This window comes from Sminthopsis crassicaudata, chromosome 2, assembly GCF_048593235.1.
Source record: "Sminthopsis crassicaudata isolate SCR6 chromosome 2, ASM4859323v1, whole genome shotgun sequence".
Lineage (NCBI taxonomy): Eukaryota > Metazoa > Chordata > Mammalia > Dasyuromorphia > Dasyuridae > Sminthopsis > Sminthopsis crassicaudata.
This window is the reverse complement of record NC_133618.1, coordinates 59091314-59113477: the sequence shown is the minus strand read 5'-3', so window position 1 is coordinate 59113477 and position 22164 is coordinate 59091314. Positions and strand designations below refer to the sequence as shown.

The 22164-nt window shown below is 37.1% G+C and overlaps 1 protein-coding gene across 4 annotated transcripts in view; it reads right to left on the bottom strand.

Annotated features, from left to right (window-relative positions):
* The window catches only part of GFOD2 (Gfo/Idh/MocA-like oxidoreductase domain containing 2), a 66342-nt gene that overhangs the window by 4881 nt on the left and 39297 nt on the right, over nucleotides 1-22164 (bottom strand). Inside the window, exon 2 of one of the 4 annotated variants that reach the window (XM_074286426.1) lies at nucleotides 21607-21932. In XM_074286426.1, the coding sequence (XP_074142527.1) occupies nucleotides 21607-21865 (259 nt within the window). In that variant the 5' untranslated portion in view covers nucleotides 21866-21932. The other 3 variants (XM_074286429.1, XM_074286428.1, XM_074286427.1) reach the window with 3 other exon arrangements.

Genomic DNA, 22164 nt, shown 5'->3' with positions numbered 1-22164 from the left:
AAACTCATTACAGAAAAAGTATTCCTTTACACAGTTAATAATAAACTTGTGAAGCAATATGCCTTATTGGATATTACCACCTGCAAATAAAAATATGCCTAAAATTTAATCTCTTAGATCCATAATGGATTCATTCACTAAGAGGAACTATATGTTAGTGGTTTTGTCTTTAATTTTAAGGTCATTGTCATAGGGGAGGATGGTAAAAGAAAGAGCTGAACACAGACAAAAAGGCCTAAGCCTAAGCCTGCCTCCTGTTTATTCTGGCCCCTACTTTTAAGTTATCAAAGCATAGTGTTGCTTTAACCCTGTTAAAACCCCACAACTTCCACAGTTGTTCCTAACTTGATCACAGTTCCTTAAACTCCAGTTGAAAATTTACCAAGTGTTTTGAAGTGTTCATAATCAGGTCTGTAAAAACAGGCTATTCTCCTTTCCATCTCATCTCCATTTAAAAAGCCTCCAAACAGGGTGAGCTTCTTGACCTCCCTTTTATTATTCAGCAGTTTTTCCCCCCATTTCAGAATTGAGCTTTTTCAAATCAGATCAATTAACAAATATTTATTAAAGATCTTATTCCCAGTGAACTTTCATTCTAATGGGGAAACAAGTAATTATAAAATATTTGCAACATAAATGTAAAGTTCATAAGATGATCTGATAAACTATAACTTAGTCTCTCAGAGTTGGAATGATAAGGAAAGACCATCTAGTATAACTAATACCCACACAACATCTTGATAAGGAGCCATTCAACTTTTGCCTGGTGGCCTTTAGTCTATTTGAAACAGCCCATTTCAATTTTTGGAGAATAAATTTCCCCCAAATATCGAGTCTACAGTCTATCTTAATGAAACTTGCAGAAATTTCTCCTGCTTCTACATTTGGGGTTCAAGAAGGACAAATCTTATCCTGAGCCACAGGACTGTCGTCAAATGCTTCAAACAAGTTAGGTCTGGCACTTCTCTTTTTTGGATTAATCTTCTCTGGTTCATTCAGCTATTTCTTATATGGGATGGCAGGTAGAACCCTCCCCCCCCCTGCTGTCCAACTGTCTAACTGTTTAGTTAGCCAATCTTCATTTAAATCAGTATTCCTCCTAAAATGCAGAGTAGGGGATGGTCACACTATTGCCTCCTGATTCTTCTCTTAAAATAGCCTGAGATGGCACTAATTTTTTAAGCTGCCATATTATCATGGCTGCAGTAATGACATACTAAATCACCAGCTTGTAATATCATCTCCACTTGGGTAGGACCCTTTTCGATGGGATTAGCAGCTTTCAGGAAAGACAAAGATAGTAAAGACAAGGACGTTAGTGGAAGTTACAGAGAAGTAGAGTTCAATTCCTCATCCAGAAAACCTTCCTAAGTCCTGTATAAAAATTAAATGGCCTTTCTTAGCAGGTGGTGAGTCTTCCATCACTGGAGATCTTCAGTAGATCCTGATATGGCCATTTGTTAGGGGTAGTCTAATAGTGTGTTTCTGTTTAAGTACAAGTTGGACTGTCCTCCAAATATCTTTTTCAACTTAGATTCTACAGACTGCTTTCAACATATGGACTTGCTGTTTCTAGTAAAGTGAGTAAGGAAAATATTAAGGTGGTGAGATAGAATGACATATTAATTTGACCTGGACTCAGGAAGACAAGAGTTTAAATGCTGTCTCAGAGGGTTGCTTGAGGGAGGGTCTGGCCTATTCAGAGCTGAATCTGGGTTAACTGAGCTGAATGATGCTTACAGATTTTGAAATGACTGTTTTTGAAGTAAGACATTATTTTTGAAACTTCCATCCCTGTATGGTTGTTATGGAGAGGGAAGTGGTAGAACAGCAATTTCTAGTATATTATATTAATGGAGACCTAAGGGAAAGCTTTCTAACTCTACACCTCAAAAGGGAAGACAGTGTCCTAAAAGCTAACCTCCCAGATGAAAGTCAAGGAAGTTCTAAGTGGAAATGCTTCAGATCAAATTTGAAGTTGAAGGTGTTAGTCAACAAGCATTTATTAAGCTCTTACTATTTACCAGGCTCTGGAGGCACTATGCTTGGTAAGGAAGAGTGGGTCCTGGTTCCACATGGGACTAAGAAACAATTCAGATCTCTACAGTAAGCAAACTGTATTCAGGCTCCATCTTTTGGGGGGAAAAGCCAACTTGGGAACCCACTGATTTCAAACCAAATAAATAAAAAAGGAACTGCTGTTAGTAAAGATATAAACAGGTACAAAGTAAAGGTCTTAACCCACTTATTCAGCTATGTATAGCAGGCAGGAAGGCCAGAAATCCGCTAAAGGAAAGAGCTATAACTGGCAGATGACGATTCTGACAAGAGAACAGTAACAGGAAAAAAGTTTTCAAGATCCTGTCCTAAGAAAAGGCAACCTCAAATGAATGATTGTTGTTGGGGTGAGGGGGTATGTGTTGGGCAGCTAGAAGGTAATAACTGGTGTTGATTAAATTTTATGTGGGAGAAATTCATTTCAGCTTTGAGATTTTCAAATATGTGTGGAAATAAAAATTTTCTTGAAATATTTTCCTGTTCTTTGTAGTTCCAAATTCTGGTGGGCTTTTTAAAAATTATTTTTCTACTAATGATTACTAATTTTTAAGTGAATTCTATGTTTTGGTGATCATCACTTTACATTATTAGCCCTTGAATCTCTTAACTGACCAAGACACCAACCTTGCTGATGGCATATGTAATATGCAACCAGGCTCTCCCAGAGAAGGGAGATTTTAGCTCATTTTAAATGACCCTCCAACTCACTTTTGCAGAAAGGACTTGCTCAAAGTTACAAAGTGAACTGGCACTCAAGCAAGGCCCAGAACCCAGGTCTCAGAAGTCCTAGCCCAAAGCACTTTCCACTACACTGTAAACCATCCCCACAGACATCTGGAGAACACTGTCCCAGTCTTGTAAGGAGTCCCCATTGGGAATATGACACAAACTAGATACCTCACTGTCCTGGGCAGCTTTTTTACTGTTCCTCCATCACGAGAATCACATATTTTGAATACTTCTTCCCACCCAGTCCAGTCCAAGAGGCAGAGAAACATTAGAACTCCATTCCAGGATCTGCTATTGGCACTGGTTCTGACCATATGGCAGATTATTACTATACTTAGCATTGTAAAAAGGGTATTCTTAACAGCAAAGAGCTAAAAAATTCCTTTTAAAAGCCCTTCAAACTTTTGATCTTCTCCCTAAAGTTACATTAAAAAAAAAAACCCAAGCCCACAAACCATTGAAGCAGTCATGCAGATCTGAAGGGATCATTAAGTCCGAAGAAGACAATGGCTTTGGCAGAACTCCTTTTCTTGTATCCATTAGATTGTGAAATACCAGAGAGAAGGAACTGGGTTTTTTGCCTTTCTTGAGATTTTCATCAGGTACAAAAAGCCCAGTGCATCCAGACACTCTTTCCCCCAAAGTGAGGGTCTTTAAAGTACTTCCCAGCTGGACATTCAGAATTCTGAATATCTGGAGATTCCAACAATCAACAGCATTTTCACATATGGTCTGGGTTCAAAGGGGCTGTGAAAAAGAAAGTTAACTGCTCTGCTTTTGTTCTTTGTTCTTTATGTGTCTCTTCTTGGTAAGAATGTTACCATGTTTTGAAGATCTCAATCTTATTTTAGGGTTAGTGAAAAGAGACTTGTATGCTACAACAATAATTTGAGGTTGGCTACTGAAGACTAATGGCTGAGCAAGGAGATGAAAACAAGTCTTCAATGTATAAATTTGTTATGTGAATATTCCTTATATAATTGTTGGCCAATGCAGTGGGAATCCTTTCTTTTAGTTTCTAGGGCAGAAGACTCTCTTTAATACTGCTGCAAAGGAAGGGAAGGATGCCCTAAAAAGGGAAGAGGAATTTCTGCAGCAGCAAAGCCAGAGGGTAGGGGTAAAAGGCTCTCCATGACTCTGGACAACTGCTTTACCTCGCTGGATTGGTGTCCTCACTAGTAAAATAGAGGAAGTGCTGACCAGGTCTCAGTTTAAACTTCTGATTCTATTATTTAATCCTTATTTTCTTTGTTTTCAGTCTTTATTTTCTGCAAAAGCTATGATTCTTCCTGGAATTAATTTTGTTAGTGAAAATCTGATAAATATTCTCTTCATTGCAACTCCTTTCTTTTTAAACTGTCCTTTTATAAGAAGAGGGCAAATCTTTACACCCTCTTTATGATTGCTGCTGTCATTGATTCCAGTCAAAAATAATTTTGTTTCTGCCCTTGACTCTACTCATCTTTTCTGTCTCTCACCTCATCTGCCTATAAGTCATTAGCCGTCATTCCTCCTCATCCCTTATTATTTCACCTTTCAAAAGAGAGGTAGAATTTACACAATTTCTTTCAGCCTCTGTGTCTGATTTGTTTTAGGTTGAGTCAGATGGCAATTGCTAGTTTGCTTGGCAGTTTAAGATGTTTGGCATTCTTTATATTTCATCTCATGTAAATGGGTTTGTCAATATTTAGATTCCAAACCTGGAATATCAGGTTTAGTCTCCTCCTACTCAGTGGGCTGATTTTGATCATAAAAAAGTCATCTTTATTCACAAAAGGAAAATAATTTAAAGAAGCAGCAACTGTTTTCTCATGATAGTAGAAGAGTTAGCAATTTTGAGCACAATATTTTAAAAATAAGATTTGGAAAACATAGTTCCTGAGATCACAGGAGCATTTCACATTGTATATTCCTCGAAGGTAGGGTGGGTGGAGATAGATGTAGATTTACTTTATTAATACTACACATGTGGCCTCGTCACTTGGGTCCCAGAGGAGTTGCTTCTTGCTACCCATCATTACTGCCGTTGCTTCTTGCTACCCATCATTACTGCCAGACTTTTTCTTTGCATCCTTCAAGCAGTAAACTTTCCTCTTTTGAAGTTTATTCATTGTCAATTAAAATTTTGATAGCTATGGTATTCTTCTCACTGAGTTCAGGATCTTTCTTGCTATGTCCCTTTCCTTTTCTTACATACAGGACTCTAATACCAGGGCAGATGTCCCCTCAATTTCATTAAGCCTGATGACCGCTTTCACACCTACCTTAGCCACACATCACACACCACCATTATTTACTAGTGTTCCATCTCTGCAATCTGCAGCTCTGACATTCCTCTGATCATAATCTCCTATCACCCACCTCTCTCAAGGCTACAGCTTTCCTACATCTGTTCTTTGCCTTTATGGAAACCTACAATCCAGGAATTGGGATGAGAATGGAGACCTCCACTCCTGAGACTTCAACCTCAACTAATACCTAGTTATTTCAACCTCAGGCTGTCATCTGTTCTTGAATCCCTTGTCCAGTTTGTCCTTTTGCTGCTCCCTTCTTGCCAAATCTCAACTTTGGATCACTCCCTCCAGCTACTTCCTTTTCTCTTATTCTCTAGCCAAGTGGATTCATTACAGAATCATGTTATTCAATATCAAGAGAGCCCTGATTGCAGCAAGATGATATTAAAAAAAGTCTTCCTGATTCCTCATATCATTTCTCATAGAAGCTATACTAAACCTTCTTGTTCTTCCTCAAGCCTCTCAAGTTATCCTTCATTATTCTCTATTAGCTGAGGGCTTTACATCTTTATTGAAAAAAAAAATCAAGGCTACTAGATGGAAGCTGTCTCTTCTCTTCATCTTAAAATCCCTTAATCTCCCATTCTCTCCTCCTTTCTCCTAGTCTTTGCCAAAGAGTGGTCCCCTTTATAAAAAGGCTTTTCAAGTCTGGGATGCTCTCTTTCCTCAAGTTTGTTTACAGCTTTCCTTGGCTTCCTTCAAGTCTCAACTAAAATCTCATCTTTTATATGAAGTCTTCTCTAACCCCTGTTATTTAAGTCTTCTCTCTTATTTCCTATTTATCCTATGTATAGCTTGCTATATATAATTTATTTCCATGTTGTCTTCTCCCTTGAGTTGTGAGCTCCTTGAGGACAGGGTCTTGTTTTTCCTCTGTTTGAATCTGAATGCTTAGCACTGTGTCTAGCATATAGCAGATGCTTAATAAATATTTATTGAAGGAGATGGGAGATATGGATTCCAGTTTGACCAAACAGTACAATGTAGAAGATGGAGTAGTAATGTCCAAAAAGTCTAGAAAGAAACATTGTGTCTTAGATCAGGTTATTTTGATCAGGAAATTAAAAGCTAAACAAAGAAGTTTAATTTTATCCTAAGGATAATCAGAAGTTACTGCATTTGATTGAGTAGAGGAGTCATATAGTCATGTACTCTTAAGGAAAATAACTTTGGCAAGCATGTCTAGAGTGGCCTGGAGGATGGAAGAATTGAATCTGAGGAAAAAAATGAGAACACTGTTGCAATGGGACGCCACAGATGCATGCAGATGTGGGAGATGTGAAAATAAGACATAGTAAAATTTGACAACTGATTAGATATAGGAGGAGAGAACATGCATTTATTAAGTACCTGTTGTGTACTGGGAGAAGAAAATGGTAAACTACTCCAGTATTTCTGCCAAGAAAACACCATAGACAGTATTAAAAATGATAAAAAAGATTTAACACCCGGAAGATGAACCTCTCAAGTCAGAAGGTACCCACTGTGCTACTGAGGAAGACAAAGGACAATTATAAGTAGCCTCAGAAAGAATGGAAAGTTGGGCCAAAGCCAAAAGGAAGCTCAGCTAAGGATGTCTGCTGATAAAAGGAAAATACAATACCACAAAGCTCAATACTACATAAGAATCTGGATTGTTAGATTACTGAACCAAGGTAAACTGGGTATGGTCAAGCAGGATTTAGAAAGATTAAACATTTATATCTTGGGTGTCAGTGAACTTAAATGAACAGGAATGAGTGAATTTAATTCAGATGATCATTACATATGAGGGCAAGAATTCCTTAGAAGAGAAGGAATAAGTACTCAATGTCAAAAAAAAAAAAAAAAAGGAGAAAAGCAGTAGTGAGTTATAATCTAAAAATGACAGAATGATGTTTATTTCAATCCAAGAAAAACCATTCAACAAGTCTATGCTCCAACCACTGATGCTAAAAAGGTCATGGTTGATCAAGTCTATGAAGACCTACATCTTCTAGAAAAAACACCCAAAAATGTCACATTCATCACAGGAGATGGGAATACTGAAGTAGGAAATCAAAAGATAATTGGAAAAGCAGGTTAAGTATGGCTTTAAAGTACCAAATGGAACAGGGCAGAGATTATCAGAGTTTTGTCAAGATTAACTCGATAGTCTTTTTCAACAACCCAAAAGGTGACTACACATGGACAATGTATTCATGTAGAAATCAGATTGATTATATACTTTGCAGCCAAAGGTAGAAAGAAGTTCTATACAGTCATATAAAACAAGACCTGGAACTATGGCTCCGATCATGAGCTTCATACTGCAAAATTTAGAGTTAAATTGAAAATAGGGACAAGCATCAGACCCTATAAGTATGACCAAAATAATACTCCTTATGCAAATGAAGTGAAAGTGATGAATAGACTTATGGAATTAAATTTGGTAGAGTTTTCAAAGAACTTTTTCCAAAGAAAAAAGGTTCATAATATTGTATTGGAGGCAATTTTTTTAAAAAGCGAGAAAGCAAAATGATTGTCTGACGAAGCTTTACAGACAGCTGAAGAAAAAAGGGAAAGAGTAAGGGAAGGCTATTCCAAATGAGTGCAAGATTCCAAAAAATAGCAAGGAGCTATTGTTCAGTGAACAATGCAAAGAAATGGAAGAAAGTAACAGAATAAAAAAGAGATCAAGAAAATAGAGCTATCAAGGGAATGTTCCATGCAAAAATGGCATGATAAAAGACAAAAATGGTAGGAATCTATTAGAAATAGAAGATATTAAAAAGAGGTGGCAAGAATATACAGAAGAAAGAATATACAAGAAAGATCTTAACATTACCATAATGTTGCGATTACTAATATAGAACTATACATCCTAAAGAATGAAGTTCAGTAGGCCTTAGGAAGCATTACTAACAATAAGGCTAGAGGAGGTGACAAAATTCCAGCTGAGCTATTTAAAATTCTAAAAAAGTGTGGCTCAAGTGTTAATAGTACTCAGTTTGGAAAACTCAATAGTGACCCCAGGATTGGAAAAAAAATTCAGTTTACACTCCATTTTTATTTTTATTTTTGCTGACTTCAGGGCTGGTGCTCTGTTACACTCCAATCTTAAAGAAGGGTAATGCTAAAGAATCCTCAAATTCCCAAACAATTGCTCTTTTTTCACGTACTAGTAATGTTATACTTCAGATTCCATAAGCTAGGTTTCAACAATATGTAAACCGAGAATTACTAGAAATGCAGGCTGGTTTTCATAGAGGCAGAGGAGTTAAAGACTAAACTGCCAACATTTGCTGGAAAAAGCAAGGGACTGCTAGAAAAACATATATTTCTGCTTCATTGACTACACTTAAGCTTTTGACTACAACAAAATGTGGCAAGTCCTCAAGGAGATGGGAGTATCAAACCAACTTGTCCTCTGAGGAACCTGTATGCAGTTCAAGAAGTAACAGAACTTGGTTTAAGATTGGGAAAGAAGTATGACAAGCCTGTATATATCATCACCTTATTTCTTTTAACTTAGATGTAGATAGAGTACATCATGCAAAATGCCAGGCTGGACAAATCAAAAGCTGGAATTCAGGCTACTGGGAGAAATTTCAACAATCTCAGATTTGTAAACAGTACCATTATAATGGCAGAAAGTAAGGAAGAATTAAGAGGCCTTTTGATGAGAATGAAAGAGAAGTATATAAAAGCTGACTTGAAGCTTAAAAATCTAAGATCATTAAATGGTCAAAGAATATGAATAGGCAATTTTCAGATGAAGAAATTAAAACCATTTCTAATCATATGAAAAGATGTTCTAAATCATTATTGATCAGAGAAATGCAAATTAAGACAACTTTGAGATACTATTACATACCACTCAGATTGGCTAAAATGACAGGGAAAAAAAAGACAATGATGAATGTTGGAGAGAATGTGGGAAAACTGGGGCACTGATTCAATCACTATGGAGAACAATTTGGAACTACGTCCAAAGGGTTATCAAACTGTGCATACCCTTTGACCCAGCAGTGTTTCTACTGGGCTTGTATCCTAAAGAGATTATAAAGAGGGGAAAGGGACCCACATTGTGCAAAAATGTTTGTACCAGCTCTTTTTGTAGTGGCAAGAAATTATTGAATGGATGCCCATCAATTGAAGAATGGCTAAATAAATTATGGTATATGAATGTTATTGAATATTATTTTTCTATGAGAAACAATCAGTAGGATGATTTTAGAGAGGTCTGGAGAGACTTACATGAACAAATGCTAAGTGAAATGAGCAGAACCAGGAGATACAGCAACAGCAAGATTATACAACAATAAATTTTGATGGAAGTGGCTCTTATCAACAATGAGATGATTGATGCCAGTTTTAATGATCTTGTGATGAAGAGAGCCATCTGCTCCCAGAGAAAGGCCAGTGGGGACTGAGTGTAGACCACAAAATAATATTTTTACTCTTTCTAATTGTTGTTTGCCTGCATTTTGTTTTCTTTCTCTCTTTTTTCTTTGTGGATCTGATTTTTCTAGTACATTTGTGGAAATACATATAGAGGAACTGCACATGTTAGATTGGATCACTTGCTAACTGGGGGAAGGAGGAAAGAGAGGAAAAAAATTAGAACACAGAGTTTTGTAGGGGTGAATGCCAAAAATTATTCATGTATATATTTTGAAAATAAAAAAGGTATAATTTTTTTTAAAAAGAAAAAAAAAAAAACTAAGATCATGGCAACTGATCTTATCACTTCCTGGAAGAGAGGGAGAAGAAATGGAAACAGTATTGGGATTATATCCCAAAGAAATACTAAAGAGTGGAAAGGGACCTGTATGTGCCAAAATGTTTGTGGCAGCTCTTTTTGTTGTAGCTAGAAACTGGAAGTTGAATGGATGTCCATCAATTGGAGAATGGTTGGGTAAATTGTGGTATATGAAGGTTATGGAATATTATTGCTCTGTAAGAAATGACCAGCAGGAGGAATACAGAGAGGCTTGGAGAGACTTAAATCAACTGTTGCTGAGTGAAATGAGCAGAACCAGAAGATCACTATACACTTCAACAACAATACTGTATGAAGATGTATTCTGATGGAAGTGGAAATCTTCAACATAAAGAAGATCCAACTCACTTCCAGTTGATCAATGATGGACAGAAATAACTATACCCAGAGAAGGAACATTGGGAAGCGAATGTAAATTGTTAGCACTACTGTCTATCTACCCAGGTTACTTATACCTTCGGAAGCTAATAATTAATGTGCAACAAGAAAATGGTATTACACACATATATTGTATCTAGGTTATATTGTGTAACACATGTAAAATGTATGGGATTGCCTGCCATCGGGGGGAGGGAGTGGATAATTTGGAAAAATGAATAAAAAAAAAAAAGAAAAGTAATTGTAAGAGACATTTTCCTAATTGATAAATGATCAAAGGATATGAAAAGACAATTTTCAGATTAAGAAATTAAAATCATTTCTAATCATTAAAAAAAAAAGAAATGGAAACAGTGTCAGATTTTATATTCTTGGGCTCAAAGAGCATTGTAGATACCATTTGTAGCCACAAAATTAAGATACTTGCTCCTTAGAAGGAAAGTTATGGCCAATTTGGACAGCATACTAAAAAGCAGAAATATCACTTTTTTTTTTCTTTCAAAGGTCCCTTAGAATTAAGCTATGGTTTTTCCAGTAATAATGTCTGGCTATGAGAGTTAGATTATAAGGAAAGAGTGCTGCAGAATCAATGCTTCCAAATTGTGGTTTTGGAGAAGACTTTTGAGAGTTCCTTGGACAGCAAGAAGATCAAATTAATCTAATATTTAAAAATATTAATTCAGTCTTTTTCACTAGAGGAACAAATATTGAAGTTGGCCTATAATGAGAAGATAAAAGAACTCACTAGAAAAAAAACTGTTTTGTTTTTGTTTTTTTGGGGGGGAAAGATTGAAAGCAAAAAGAAGGGGAAGGAGGAAGATGATTCACATAGACAGTGCCAAGGAAGCAATGAGCACAACCTTGAGTAGATTTTGGGAAACAGTGGAACAAAGAAGAGTGTCATGGGTCATGGGGTCCCATCAGACACAGCTAAACAAAAGAACAGCAATGTTCTAGGAACTGTGCTGAGTACTTAAATAGTGAGAAACTAAGAACAATGTCAAGATTACAAACCCAAAACACCGGAATGATGGTGATTCCTTTGACAGAATTAGGAAAGTTCAGCAGTAGAGGTTGGGGGTTTAAGGGAGAAAATGATTTTCATTTTAGACGTGTTGATTTTAAGATGTCATGAGGATATCCTCCTTAAAAATAAATTCCATATACAATTGGTAATGCAGAACTGAAGCTCAGAGAGAGAAAAGGGGTGGATATACATATCTGGGAGTCTGGGATCACAAAGATGATAGTAAACCCAAGCAAACTGATGACTTTACCAAGAGAGATTATTGGAAGACAACAGGAGGCCTAGGGACAAAACTTTGGAGAACATTCACTGTTAGGTTGTATGCCAGGAAGCTGGGAGATGTCATATCTTATTTAACAGCCAAGAAGCCAGTGTCACTGGACTGACAAATACAATGTCAGAATTTAAGCTATAAAACTAGTGGAAAGGCTAAGTTATAAGGGGCTTTGAATAGAAACTGAGCGTAGGAGGCCACTGAATTTTTTTGATTGGATAGGGGGAAAATGTGATCAGACCTGAATTTTAAGAAAAATCACTTTAGTGGCTGACTGGAAAAAACAAGATTTTTGAATGCTATTTCTTTTACAAATGGTCAAAATATCCTCAAACATTTCCCCAGTTCCCCCCTCCCCCCCACTTATCTCTGTTATACAGAAAGATGCAAGGGATCAAGGAAATATATGGCATCTATGTGATAGACTAGATTTTCTACTGGTAATTAATGTCTAATTTCCTTTAGTTCTTGGGACTATAGGTCTTCTGTTACTTCCTTTCTGTTGACTTCAAATGACTTAACCCCAAAGTCTAGATTTATAAAGATACTTTATCTTACAAAAGCCTAAAAATTCAGCCTTTTTCTTTTTCTTAGTCCTATTTCTGAGGCCAAATTATCTTAGGTTCTGGTGTATACGAAGCAGTTCTCTTTCTGTTATGTTATCAGCCTAAGAAAACAATGTTGCTACTTGCTGTTTCCTGTTAGAAGCTTAAAAATATTCCAGTGAATATGGAAACCTCATCTTTTAGTGGCTGATTTAAAAAGACTTTCGGGAAAGAATACACTGATTTGACAATCTACTAAAGCTCCCTCTTAAACAAAGCTGAAAAAAATAAAAACACACCAGAGTGAATTTCTTCTTTGAAAAGTGGATGCACTTAAAGAACATGTATGAAAAGTTGCAGATTATAATGGATCCTTCTTATTCATTTGTGAAATCATTTATTCATTTATTTAGTTTTATTTATTTAGGACCCTATAGGCCTCAAATTCTTCCCTTTACTGGTTAGCTGATATTCCTAACATGGTGTGAAAAAAATTATATTTGATTTAGATATATTTTTATCTTGTTTAACATATACTGGATTACTTACCATCTAGGGGAGGGGGTGGGGAGAAGGGGGAAATTGGAATACGAGGTTTTGCAAGGGTCAGTGTTGAAAAATTATCCTTGCATATGTTTTGAAAATAAAAAATTCAATAAAAAACCTTCATTACCTTAAAAAAAAGAAAAATGTTCTACAAGATGCTGAAACTGTCAGGGTTTGGAGATAAATTAGTAATTTATATGGAAAAAGCATAAACCAAAAAGCAAAGGACTTTTTTTTTTTTCTTATCAAAAATCCTGCCATAGTAAGGAGGGAAAATCACTTATGGGTCAATTAAATAAAAGGCAAGTTTTCCATCTTTGCTTTTTTAAAAAGAATTTTGCAAAGAATATCCTTTGATCCAGCAGTCTCTACTGGGTTTGTATCCCACAGAGATCAAAAAAGGGAAAAGGACTCATATGTGCAAAAATGTTTGTAACAGTCTTTTTTTGGAGTGGCAAGAAACTGGAAACTAAGTGGATGTCCATCAGTTGGGGAATGGCTGAATAACCTATGGAATATTACTTTTCTATAAGAAATGATCAGCAGGATGATTTCAGAAAGACCTGGAGAGACTTCCATGAACTGATGCTAAGGGAAGTGAGGAGAATCAATAGAACATTGTACACAGAAACAAGAAGATTATGTGATGATCAACTGTGATGGACTTGGCTCTTTTTAACAATGAGGCAATTCAGGACAATTCCAACAGACTTGTGATAGAGAAAGCCATCTGCATCCAGAAAGGGGACTATAGGAGCTGAATGTAGCTCATAATCTAGCATTTTCACCTTTTGTTGTTGTTGTTTGCTTACTTGTTTTTTCTTTCTCATTTTTCCCCTTTTTGATCTGATTTTTCTTTTTCTTTTTTTTTTTTTTACTTAATAATTTTTTATTATATATATATTTTTTATAATATTATCCCTTGTATTCATTTTTCCAAATTATCCCCCCCTTCCTCTATTCCCTCCCCCCGATGACAGGCAATCCCATACATTTTACATGTGTTACAATATAGTCTAGATACAATACATGTGTGTGAATATCATTTTCTTGTTGCACAATAAACATTAGATTCCGAAGGTACATGCAACCTGGGCAGACAGATATTAGTGCTAACAATTTACGTTCACTTCCCAGTGTTTCTTCTCTGGGTGTAGCTACCTCTGTCCATCATTGATCAACTGGAAGTGAGTTGGTTTTTCTTTATGTTGAAGATTTCCACTTCCATCAGAATACATCCTCATACAGTATTGTTGTTGAAGTGTACAGTGATCTTCTGGTTCTGCTCATTTCACTCAGCATCAGTTGATTTAAGTCTCTCCAGGCCTCTCTGTATTCCTCCTGCTGGTCATTTCTTACAGAGCAATAATATTCCATAACCTTCATATACCATAATTTACCCAACCATTCTCCAACTGATGGACATCCATTCATCTTCCAGGTTCTAGCTACTACAAAAAGAGCTGCCACAAACATTTTGTCACATATATGTCTCTTTCCGCTCTTTAGTATTTCTTTGGGATATAAGCCCAGTAGTAGCGCTGCTGGGTCAAAGGGTATGCACAGTTTGATAACTTTTTGGGCATAATTCCAGATTGCTCTCCAGAATGGCTGGATTCTTTCACAACTCCACCAGCAATGTATTAGTGTCCCAGTTTCCCCACATTGATCTGATTTTTCTTATGCAGTATGATAAATGTGGAAATATGTTTAGAATTATACATGTTTAACCTACATTGGATTACTTCTGTCTAGGGAAGGGAGGAAGGAGAAAGGAAGGAGAAAAAATTGGAACACAAGGTTTCGCAAGGATGAATGCTGAAAACTATCTTTGCATATATTTTGAAAAATAAAAGCTATTATAAAAAAATTATGCTCAGAGCACATAAAATTTCACTCTACAAAAAGATAATGTAAACCTAAGGTTCAATATAGCCAATTAAAGAAAGAAAAAAAAAAACAGAAAATATGGAGAAGTAAATAGAAAGTAAAAAATAGGCAGAGAGAGACATAAGACATAATTTAAAAGCTGAAGCAACTGGGATAGACTATCAGAGAAGAGTCACCATATCTTGTGACTTCTCAAGTTAATAGCCTCCACAGAACTTCAAAGAAACCTGCTGTTGTTTAATAATACAGGCAACAGATGGAAATTTTCAAAGGATTTGATAGTATATTTTAGACTAAAAAGGTACTTAGAACTGTTGAGAATCTCACTCACTGGCGCAGCTAGTTAGTGTAGTGGAGAGAGCACCAGCCCTGAAGTCAGGAGGACCTGAGTTCAAATTTGGCCTCAGACACTTAACATTTCCTGGCTATGTGACCCTGGGCAAATCACTTAACCCCAAAAGGGGAAAAAAAGAATCTCACTCATTGTAGATGCCCATCAATTGGGGAATAGCTGAACAAGTTGTAGTATATGAAGGTAATGGAATATTATTTTTTTCTATGAAAAATTATGAACAAACTGATTTTAGAAAAGCCTGGAAAAATTTACACAAACTGATGCTGAGTGAAACAAGTACACAGTAACATCAAGAAGGTGAGATGATCAACTATGAAAGACTTGGTTCTTCTTAGTGGTTCAGTGATCTAAGGCAATCCCAATAAACTTTGGATAGAAAATGCCATCTAAGGGGTAGCTAGGTGGCGCAGTGGATAGAGCACCAGCCCTGAATTCAGGAGGACCGGAGTTCAAATTTGGTCTCAGACACTTAACACTTCCTAGCTGTGTGCCCCTGGGCAAGTCACTTAACCCCAGCCTCAGGGAAAAAAAAAAAAAAAAAAAAAGAAAATGCTATCTGTATCCAGAAAAAGAACTAAGGAAACTGAATATAAATCAACACATTCTATGTTCGCTTCTTTTTTTTCTGTTTTTTTTTTCCTCCCATGGTTTTTCCCTTTTGTTCTGATTTTTCTCTCCCAACATGATTCACAAAGCAATGTGCATTAGAAATAAATAAATAAATAATAATCTTATTCATTTTACATAGAAAAAAGCAAGACCCAAAGTGTGATCATCACTAGTGAAGCAATCTGGTCCTCTATCTGTGATTCTCATAATCATTTTTACTATTCCTTTATGACACTCTTTATTCCTGTTTTTCTCTGAATTTCTTTATTGGTTTTATGTTGCAGCCTATTCTAATCACTTTGAGCCTTTCTAGCTCCTTCTGCATGCTACATGTCTTTTCTTTCTGGGAAACAGTAGGTTTTTTAGTTGTCATATAGCAACACTGGAAAATGTTTGTCATGAAAAAGGTGGGCCTTTGCTATAATGGAAAGCTGAGGTTCAGTAAAAGTGCTATTTTCTAAAAGAAATACAGCTTACTTCTCTTTTTTGTATCTATGCCTAGATACATGTCTTATTGTTTGTCCCACATATACATATTCTTGGATAAGTTATATAAGGTGTCCATTGCATGATGAAATCTGTGTAATAAACATTCTTTATCCACTCAGTCTTTCCTTTGTGAATGGCTAGGCGAAATTTCTTTTCAATGATTACAGATCTTTTCCAAGAGGCTACAAAAGTCTTGAAACTTAAGGCAACAACAATGTCATCTACCATCAGAAATATAACAATTCCCTATGGACAGGAAGGATAAATCCCTCAATCTGAATTCTATGCAATATTTCCTCCACCACAGTGGGAAAGACCTTCTGATACATCACAAACCATCTCCATCCTGGTTCAAAAGGTCTCTGTTACCTCTATTTGGCATTTAAAGCTTTTAACCTGGATACTTCTTCCCTTTCCAGTCTTCTTATAATTGACACTTTCACACACCCTCAATTCCAGTTACCTCAGCCTGTGCGCAATTAATTTCTCAAACAGACTATCTTCTCTGCACCTGGAAAACAATGTCCCTCACCTCCACTCCCAGTTTCCCCAACTTCCTTCAAAATCCCACTCAACTCATTTCTTCTACAGACCCCCAAACTGCCTTTCATCTGCTCTATATTTACCTTTCATGTACCTAGCTATTTACATGTCATCTCCTTTATCAGAAGGTAAGCTCCCTGAGGGCAGGGCCCAGCTTTTTGCCTTTCTTTCTATCTCTTGAATTTAAGTCAACACTTAACAGATGCTTGCTGCCTGTTTTGCTTATACTTGTTAGCAAAGAGTTACTTTTGTGATTACATTTTCCAAGGAATTCTAAAGAATCTTGATTTATGGATGGTAGGCACTTTGTTATAAGAGTCTGTAAGGTGGCATTTTTTTCTATTGAGGTGACCACTTCTTAGTTATCAGCAAACTCTTAAGTGCAGATGATAACATTCCTTCAAGCTTTCAGCCAACTGTGAGACAGCAAAGATGTGGTTCATTAATGAATAGGCTGATACCTTCCTAGAGGATGCCCTCAAGTCTCACAAAGATGACACTCAAAGATTTTGTTTAGAGGAGAGAAAGGGTATTTCTTCTATATAGAAATGTAATAAAAAAAACCTGAGTTCAAATTTTGTCTCAGATATGTACTAGCTGTGTATTCTGTGTGGGCCCATTTCCTCAGCTGTAAAAGAATAGTATTTATCTCACAAGGCTGTGGTGACGATCACATGAGACACTATTTGTAAAGCCTTGTGCAAACCTGAAAGGGCTACAGAAATGCCAGAATGATTGCTGCCATCATTGTGCTCTTGAACTATTTTCCCCAGCTGTTACTCTCTTCTAGATCATTTCTGACATCTCTGTAAGTACCTTTGGGACAGTGAGATCAGGGCCGAGGCCTGATGGTTCTATTGGCTTTCATGGGAAAAAAAAAAGTTTCTGTAGATGCTTGAAAATCTTTTCCATCTTTCTCCTGTTTGCATTCCTTTTTCCATGTCCATTTCAAAGGCCCTGGAGATGATTCTACTAAGCCGAATCTGTCTTGGCCAGGTTTCTTCAACCTGCTTTAACCCCCACTGCTCCTTTCTACTTTAGGAGCTATTCCTGCTAACAATATTACAGTTTAAGAAATTGTGGGCCAGCTATGTAACTTGACTTGCCTGCACTGCTCAAAATTCTACCATCTGATTTTCAGACTTGTATAGCCTGATGGAGCTTCTTTGTGCTACTTTATGACACTGAGGCCTTCATTCCAAAGAGTTCAAAGTTCAGACATCTATTAACTCCTTTCTCTTTACAACAGCCTAGTAAATGAGGGTGGGACAGTTATTGTTATGTTCATTTTATATGCAGAGCCTGAGAACTTAAGGGGAGGACTTGCCATGCTTATGATGGAGCAGAGTGTATCAAGTCTAGTCTTCTGACTCCTAGATCAGTACAGTGCTTGGCCCTCTAGACCCCTGCAATGGCAACCCTGAGGACAAAACTTTAAAAGTATTCACCTGGGCTTTCTGATTAGAGCTCACATCAAGTTAAATTAAAAACAAACAAACAAAAAAACACTGAGAAAACCTTAGTCACAGACTAGAGTTAGCTGGTATTAGCTGCCACATCACTAGGGAACAGAGTACATTCTAAGAGTGGCTTCTAGCATATTAACTTCCCTTAGAGAAGATTTTTTTTTGGAGGATGAAACAACTACTATAAAGGCTCCCGGATGCCTTTGTTCTCCCCCCTCCCAGTTTACATAAATAGGACAAAATCGTAGAATTCTTACATGCTAAGAACTGAATCTTGACCAAAGACTACTGGGAAATTTCCTCACTTAGCACAGTGCCTAGCCCTAGCCATAATCACTGTAGACTTAAAAGGCAGCCAGAAGAATGGGGAAGCTCTTGAGCTATCTCTGATTGAACTATTGGAGGTTGTGCTAGTTTGCATTTAAATAGTGTGGAATAAAATTAGATTTGTAAGTCTGGACAGTCAATCTTAAGATATAAAGTAGAGAAAGAATCAGATTTTACCTGTTTAAAGTTACCATGGAAGAAACTGGAACTCATAGTCGTACTTCCAATTCAGATCCTCTACTTCTGATTCCTAATGCTACTTTGTAAACTTGGTTTAGCTTGCATCACCTGATCTAATTGATCACCAGGTACAGTGACTCCCAATAACACACCGGAGAAACCATCAATCCCACAATCTGGTATCTGAGACCCCTTCATCAGGTTTTCACCTTCTTTTCTAGCCTTACTTCACATTATTGCCCTTCACACTCTATGGCTCTTCACATCCTGTGGTTCTAACCAAACTGGATTAGTTAGTTCCTGATCTTGACCTCCCACCTCAGCAGAACATGCACGTGCTTACATGCGTGTGTGTGTGTGTGTGTGTGTGTGTGTTTGTATACGAGCTCATGTGGGTGCACATTCCAGCAAAGACTGACTCCCGACTTGCAGGCCTAGGACTCCATCACCAGTGGCTTTTAAAGGCTTTCTCTCTCCATTCAGCTGCCATTTCCACAATGAAACTGTCTCCATCTCCTCAGAGAAATCTCTTTGTCATAAAGCATTTTCCTAGAGTGCTTTGTCTTGATTCTTCTCTCACTGCACCACATCATCCCTGGCTTCCCAGGTGAAATCTCTGAGGTTTCGGTAGTTTTTCATCGTCATATTCCCAGAGCTGAGCAGACAACCTTGTATATAAGTGCTACTGCCTTGAGATTCTACTCTTCTCTGGTTCCTGGATGACTAGAAATATTGCCTAGAGTAAAAGAAATACTAGCTTCTAGGGCAGGAGTGTCATCTTCAGAATGTTCTGAAAATTTTCAAGGTTCCAGAAATTTGTAAAAAGAACTGACTCTAAGTAGTCACTGTGTATAAAATATGACAATAACATACTACTTTAGGACATCTCTCCTATATTTTTAAATCTTACTTTTAATGGTCTTTTGTTTTGATATCACTTTTATTTCCAGATATTTTGCCTCTTCTCCCAGAAAGTCATTCTTTGCAGCAAAAATTGAAAAAAGAGAAATAAACAATTCAGGAAAAATGACTAATGCACTGACAATTCTACTATTTCATTACTTAAGTTTTCTTGCATTTTATTCTTTGGTTCCCTCCAGCCAAATGGCAGGCTCCTTGAGTTAGGGGCTGTTTTTTTACTTCATCATATATCCCCCAGCACCTGCCTCATGGGCCTTACTCATGTAGATATACGATATGTACTGATTTAACTTTATTTCTTATTATAGCAACTTTATGAAGCAATTTTAAATAGCCTTGCAGGCCCCAGCTCAATATATGAGAGAATGTTACTGAAGCACAAAGAATCCAAATTGTGTCTCTGATGTGTTTTAGAATCTAAAGGTAAGACAGCAATGAACTGGCAAATGATTCTCCCAGAGTCTGCAGAGAAATTTTGTGTCCTAAGGAAATAAAATAGTGAAGTTTGCTTACAATAACATCTTTTAACATCTGTTAACATGCAATAACATCTGTTAACAATGATATTTACTAATTTTGGCACTAGTGACCTTCAATAACAGTTTCCACCAACTATGATAATGACCAACAGCCATTAGGCACCAAATTCAGCAAAGTGGAAATCAGAGGCAGGATAATAAAATGGCTAAAGCAACAGTTACACAGAATCTGAAAGTTGAGAAAGACTATATAGATGATACACACTGTAAAATTATTTGCATTTTGTCTTCCCTATTAGAATATGGGCTTGAAGACCAAGACTAAGTTTTCACTTTTCCTTTATCATAATCCTTTGGCAGTTAGGTGGATAGGGTATTGATGGAGTTTGGATACAGGATACAGGATAGAGATGGAATCAGGAAATTTCATCTTCCTGAGTTCAAATCTGATCTCAGATACTCCTTAGCTGTATGACCTTGGTTAGCCACTTAATCCTGTTTGTCTCTATTTTCTCATCTGTAAAATGAGATGGAGAAGAAAATGGCAAATCACTCTATGCTAAGAAAATGTCAAAATTGGATCATGGAGAGTCAGACATGATTAAACAACTACAACAAAAATTTCAGTAGTCCTTAGCACAATGAATGGCACCTAGTAAATACTTAAGACACTGAGTTAAAAGGATCCTTGATCAGTCTTTACTTGATCTGCTTTTGCATTATAAACTGCACTGTCAATAAAAAGTCTTTTTTGTGACATGACATGACCTTGCTTGTTCTCTACATGGAAACAACAGGAGCTTCGGAATCAGAAGACAGGAGTTCTTTTTGGATTTTTTTTTTTTTTTTTTTTTTGGACACGGCAAATGTTTTGTTTGCTTTGTTGTGTTTGTATTGGTTTTTGTTTTTCCTCTTTCTCAATGAAAGAAGAAGGTAGAAAAGGAAGAAGAGGTAAGAAGGAAGAAATTTAGACTGGAAAATAAAGTAGAACTTAATTTTAAAAAAGTAAATCCTAGGATTTGCCTCTGAGATGCCTTTTAGATCTTGGATCTACACCCAACATTGTCACTTCTAGGAATATGGGATCTTAGGACTAAATTAACTCTAAGGTCACTTCCAGCTCTGTGATTCTATCTGCCATTAAGCTCTTACTCTGAACAACTTTAAAGTCACTGAGAATGTGGATCCTCTAACCTAAAGGACAGGGAATGCTTTCTCATGAGCATTTTCTATCCCAGGACTTAGTGGCAGAATAAAAGTACTTACCTCAAGCAATGGCATCCTTCTAAAAGGCAGAAGTGCAACTTAAGTTCTTATATCATTCTGATATACCTCCAGGTAATATGTTCTACATCACTGATTCACTTATGTTTTCACATTTACAGAAAGGTAGAGGAAAGAAATGCTGAATTGGAGTGAGGAGACTCAGCTTTAAAATTCAGCTGACACCTCCTTATTATGTGTCACTGAATTTCTTTGAGCCTTAGCTTCCTTATCTATAAAACAGGGATAAATAACACTAGTGGTACTCAAATTACCTGACAAGCTACTTTTAGGAGCATGGTTTGTAAACCCTGAAGAGCTCTAGAAGCACCAGTTATTACCACCACTTAATGTTCTGGACTGAGAAGGGAAAAAGGGCATACTGGTGGACAGTCTGTACACATACCCATTAAGATGTCTGGCAATGTTCCAGGAACTAAAAAGAAATAATTAAAACCAATCTACCCCTTTTTTGTGGCCTGACTGTACCTAGAGCTTTCACAGCTATTTGCCGAGTAAGTGGAGGAGGAATGTTGATGCAAACCAGATCTACGTCCTGGTGTAGCAAGACATCGTCTGTCCGGCTGGTGTAGAAGGAAATGCTCATCTCTTCAGCGAGCTGCTTTGCCTCCTCTTCTGTCCGGCCCCACAGTGCCTCAATGGTAAAGCCCTCAGCTCTCAGCAATGGGACCAGAACCCGAGCCGAGCTGCCAGTCCCAAAGACCCCAACTCCTGGCAGCAGCTTCATCCTGGTTTCACCAATTCATCTCTTTACTAGGGCCTCATTCGTCATGCTCACAGACTGAGGATGGCTCCTAAAACACAAAGAATGCAACACCTTGTTATTTGCAGAAAAGACAATAATCAGCAGCGACTTTTGGACTCACTTGGAACCCATGCTATTAGTTCCTATGATTGAGGCCTAGAAGGTAATTATGGACCATCTCAACCATAGCTTCCTGTTCAAGGCTCGAACAGGACCTTGTCCCAGGTCACACAGGCCACAAACAGCTCAGAGGGGGACCAGTCCACAGCTCTTACTGCTAC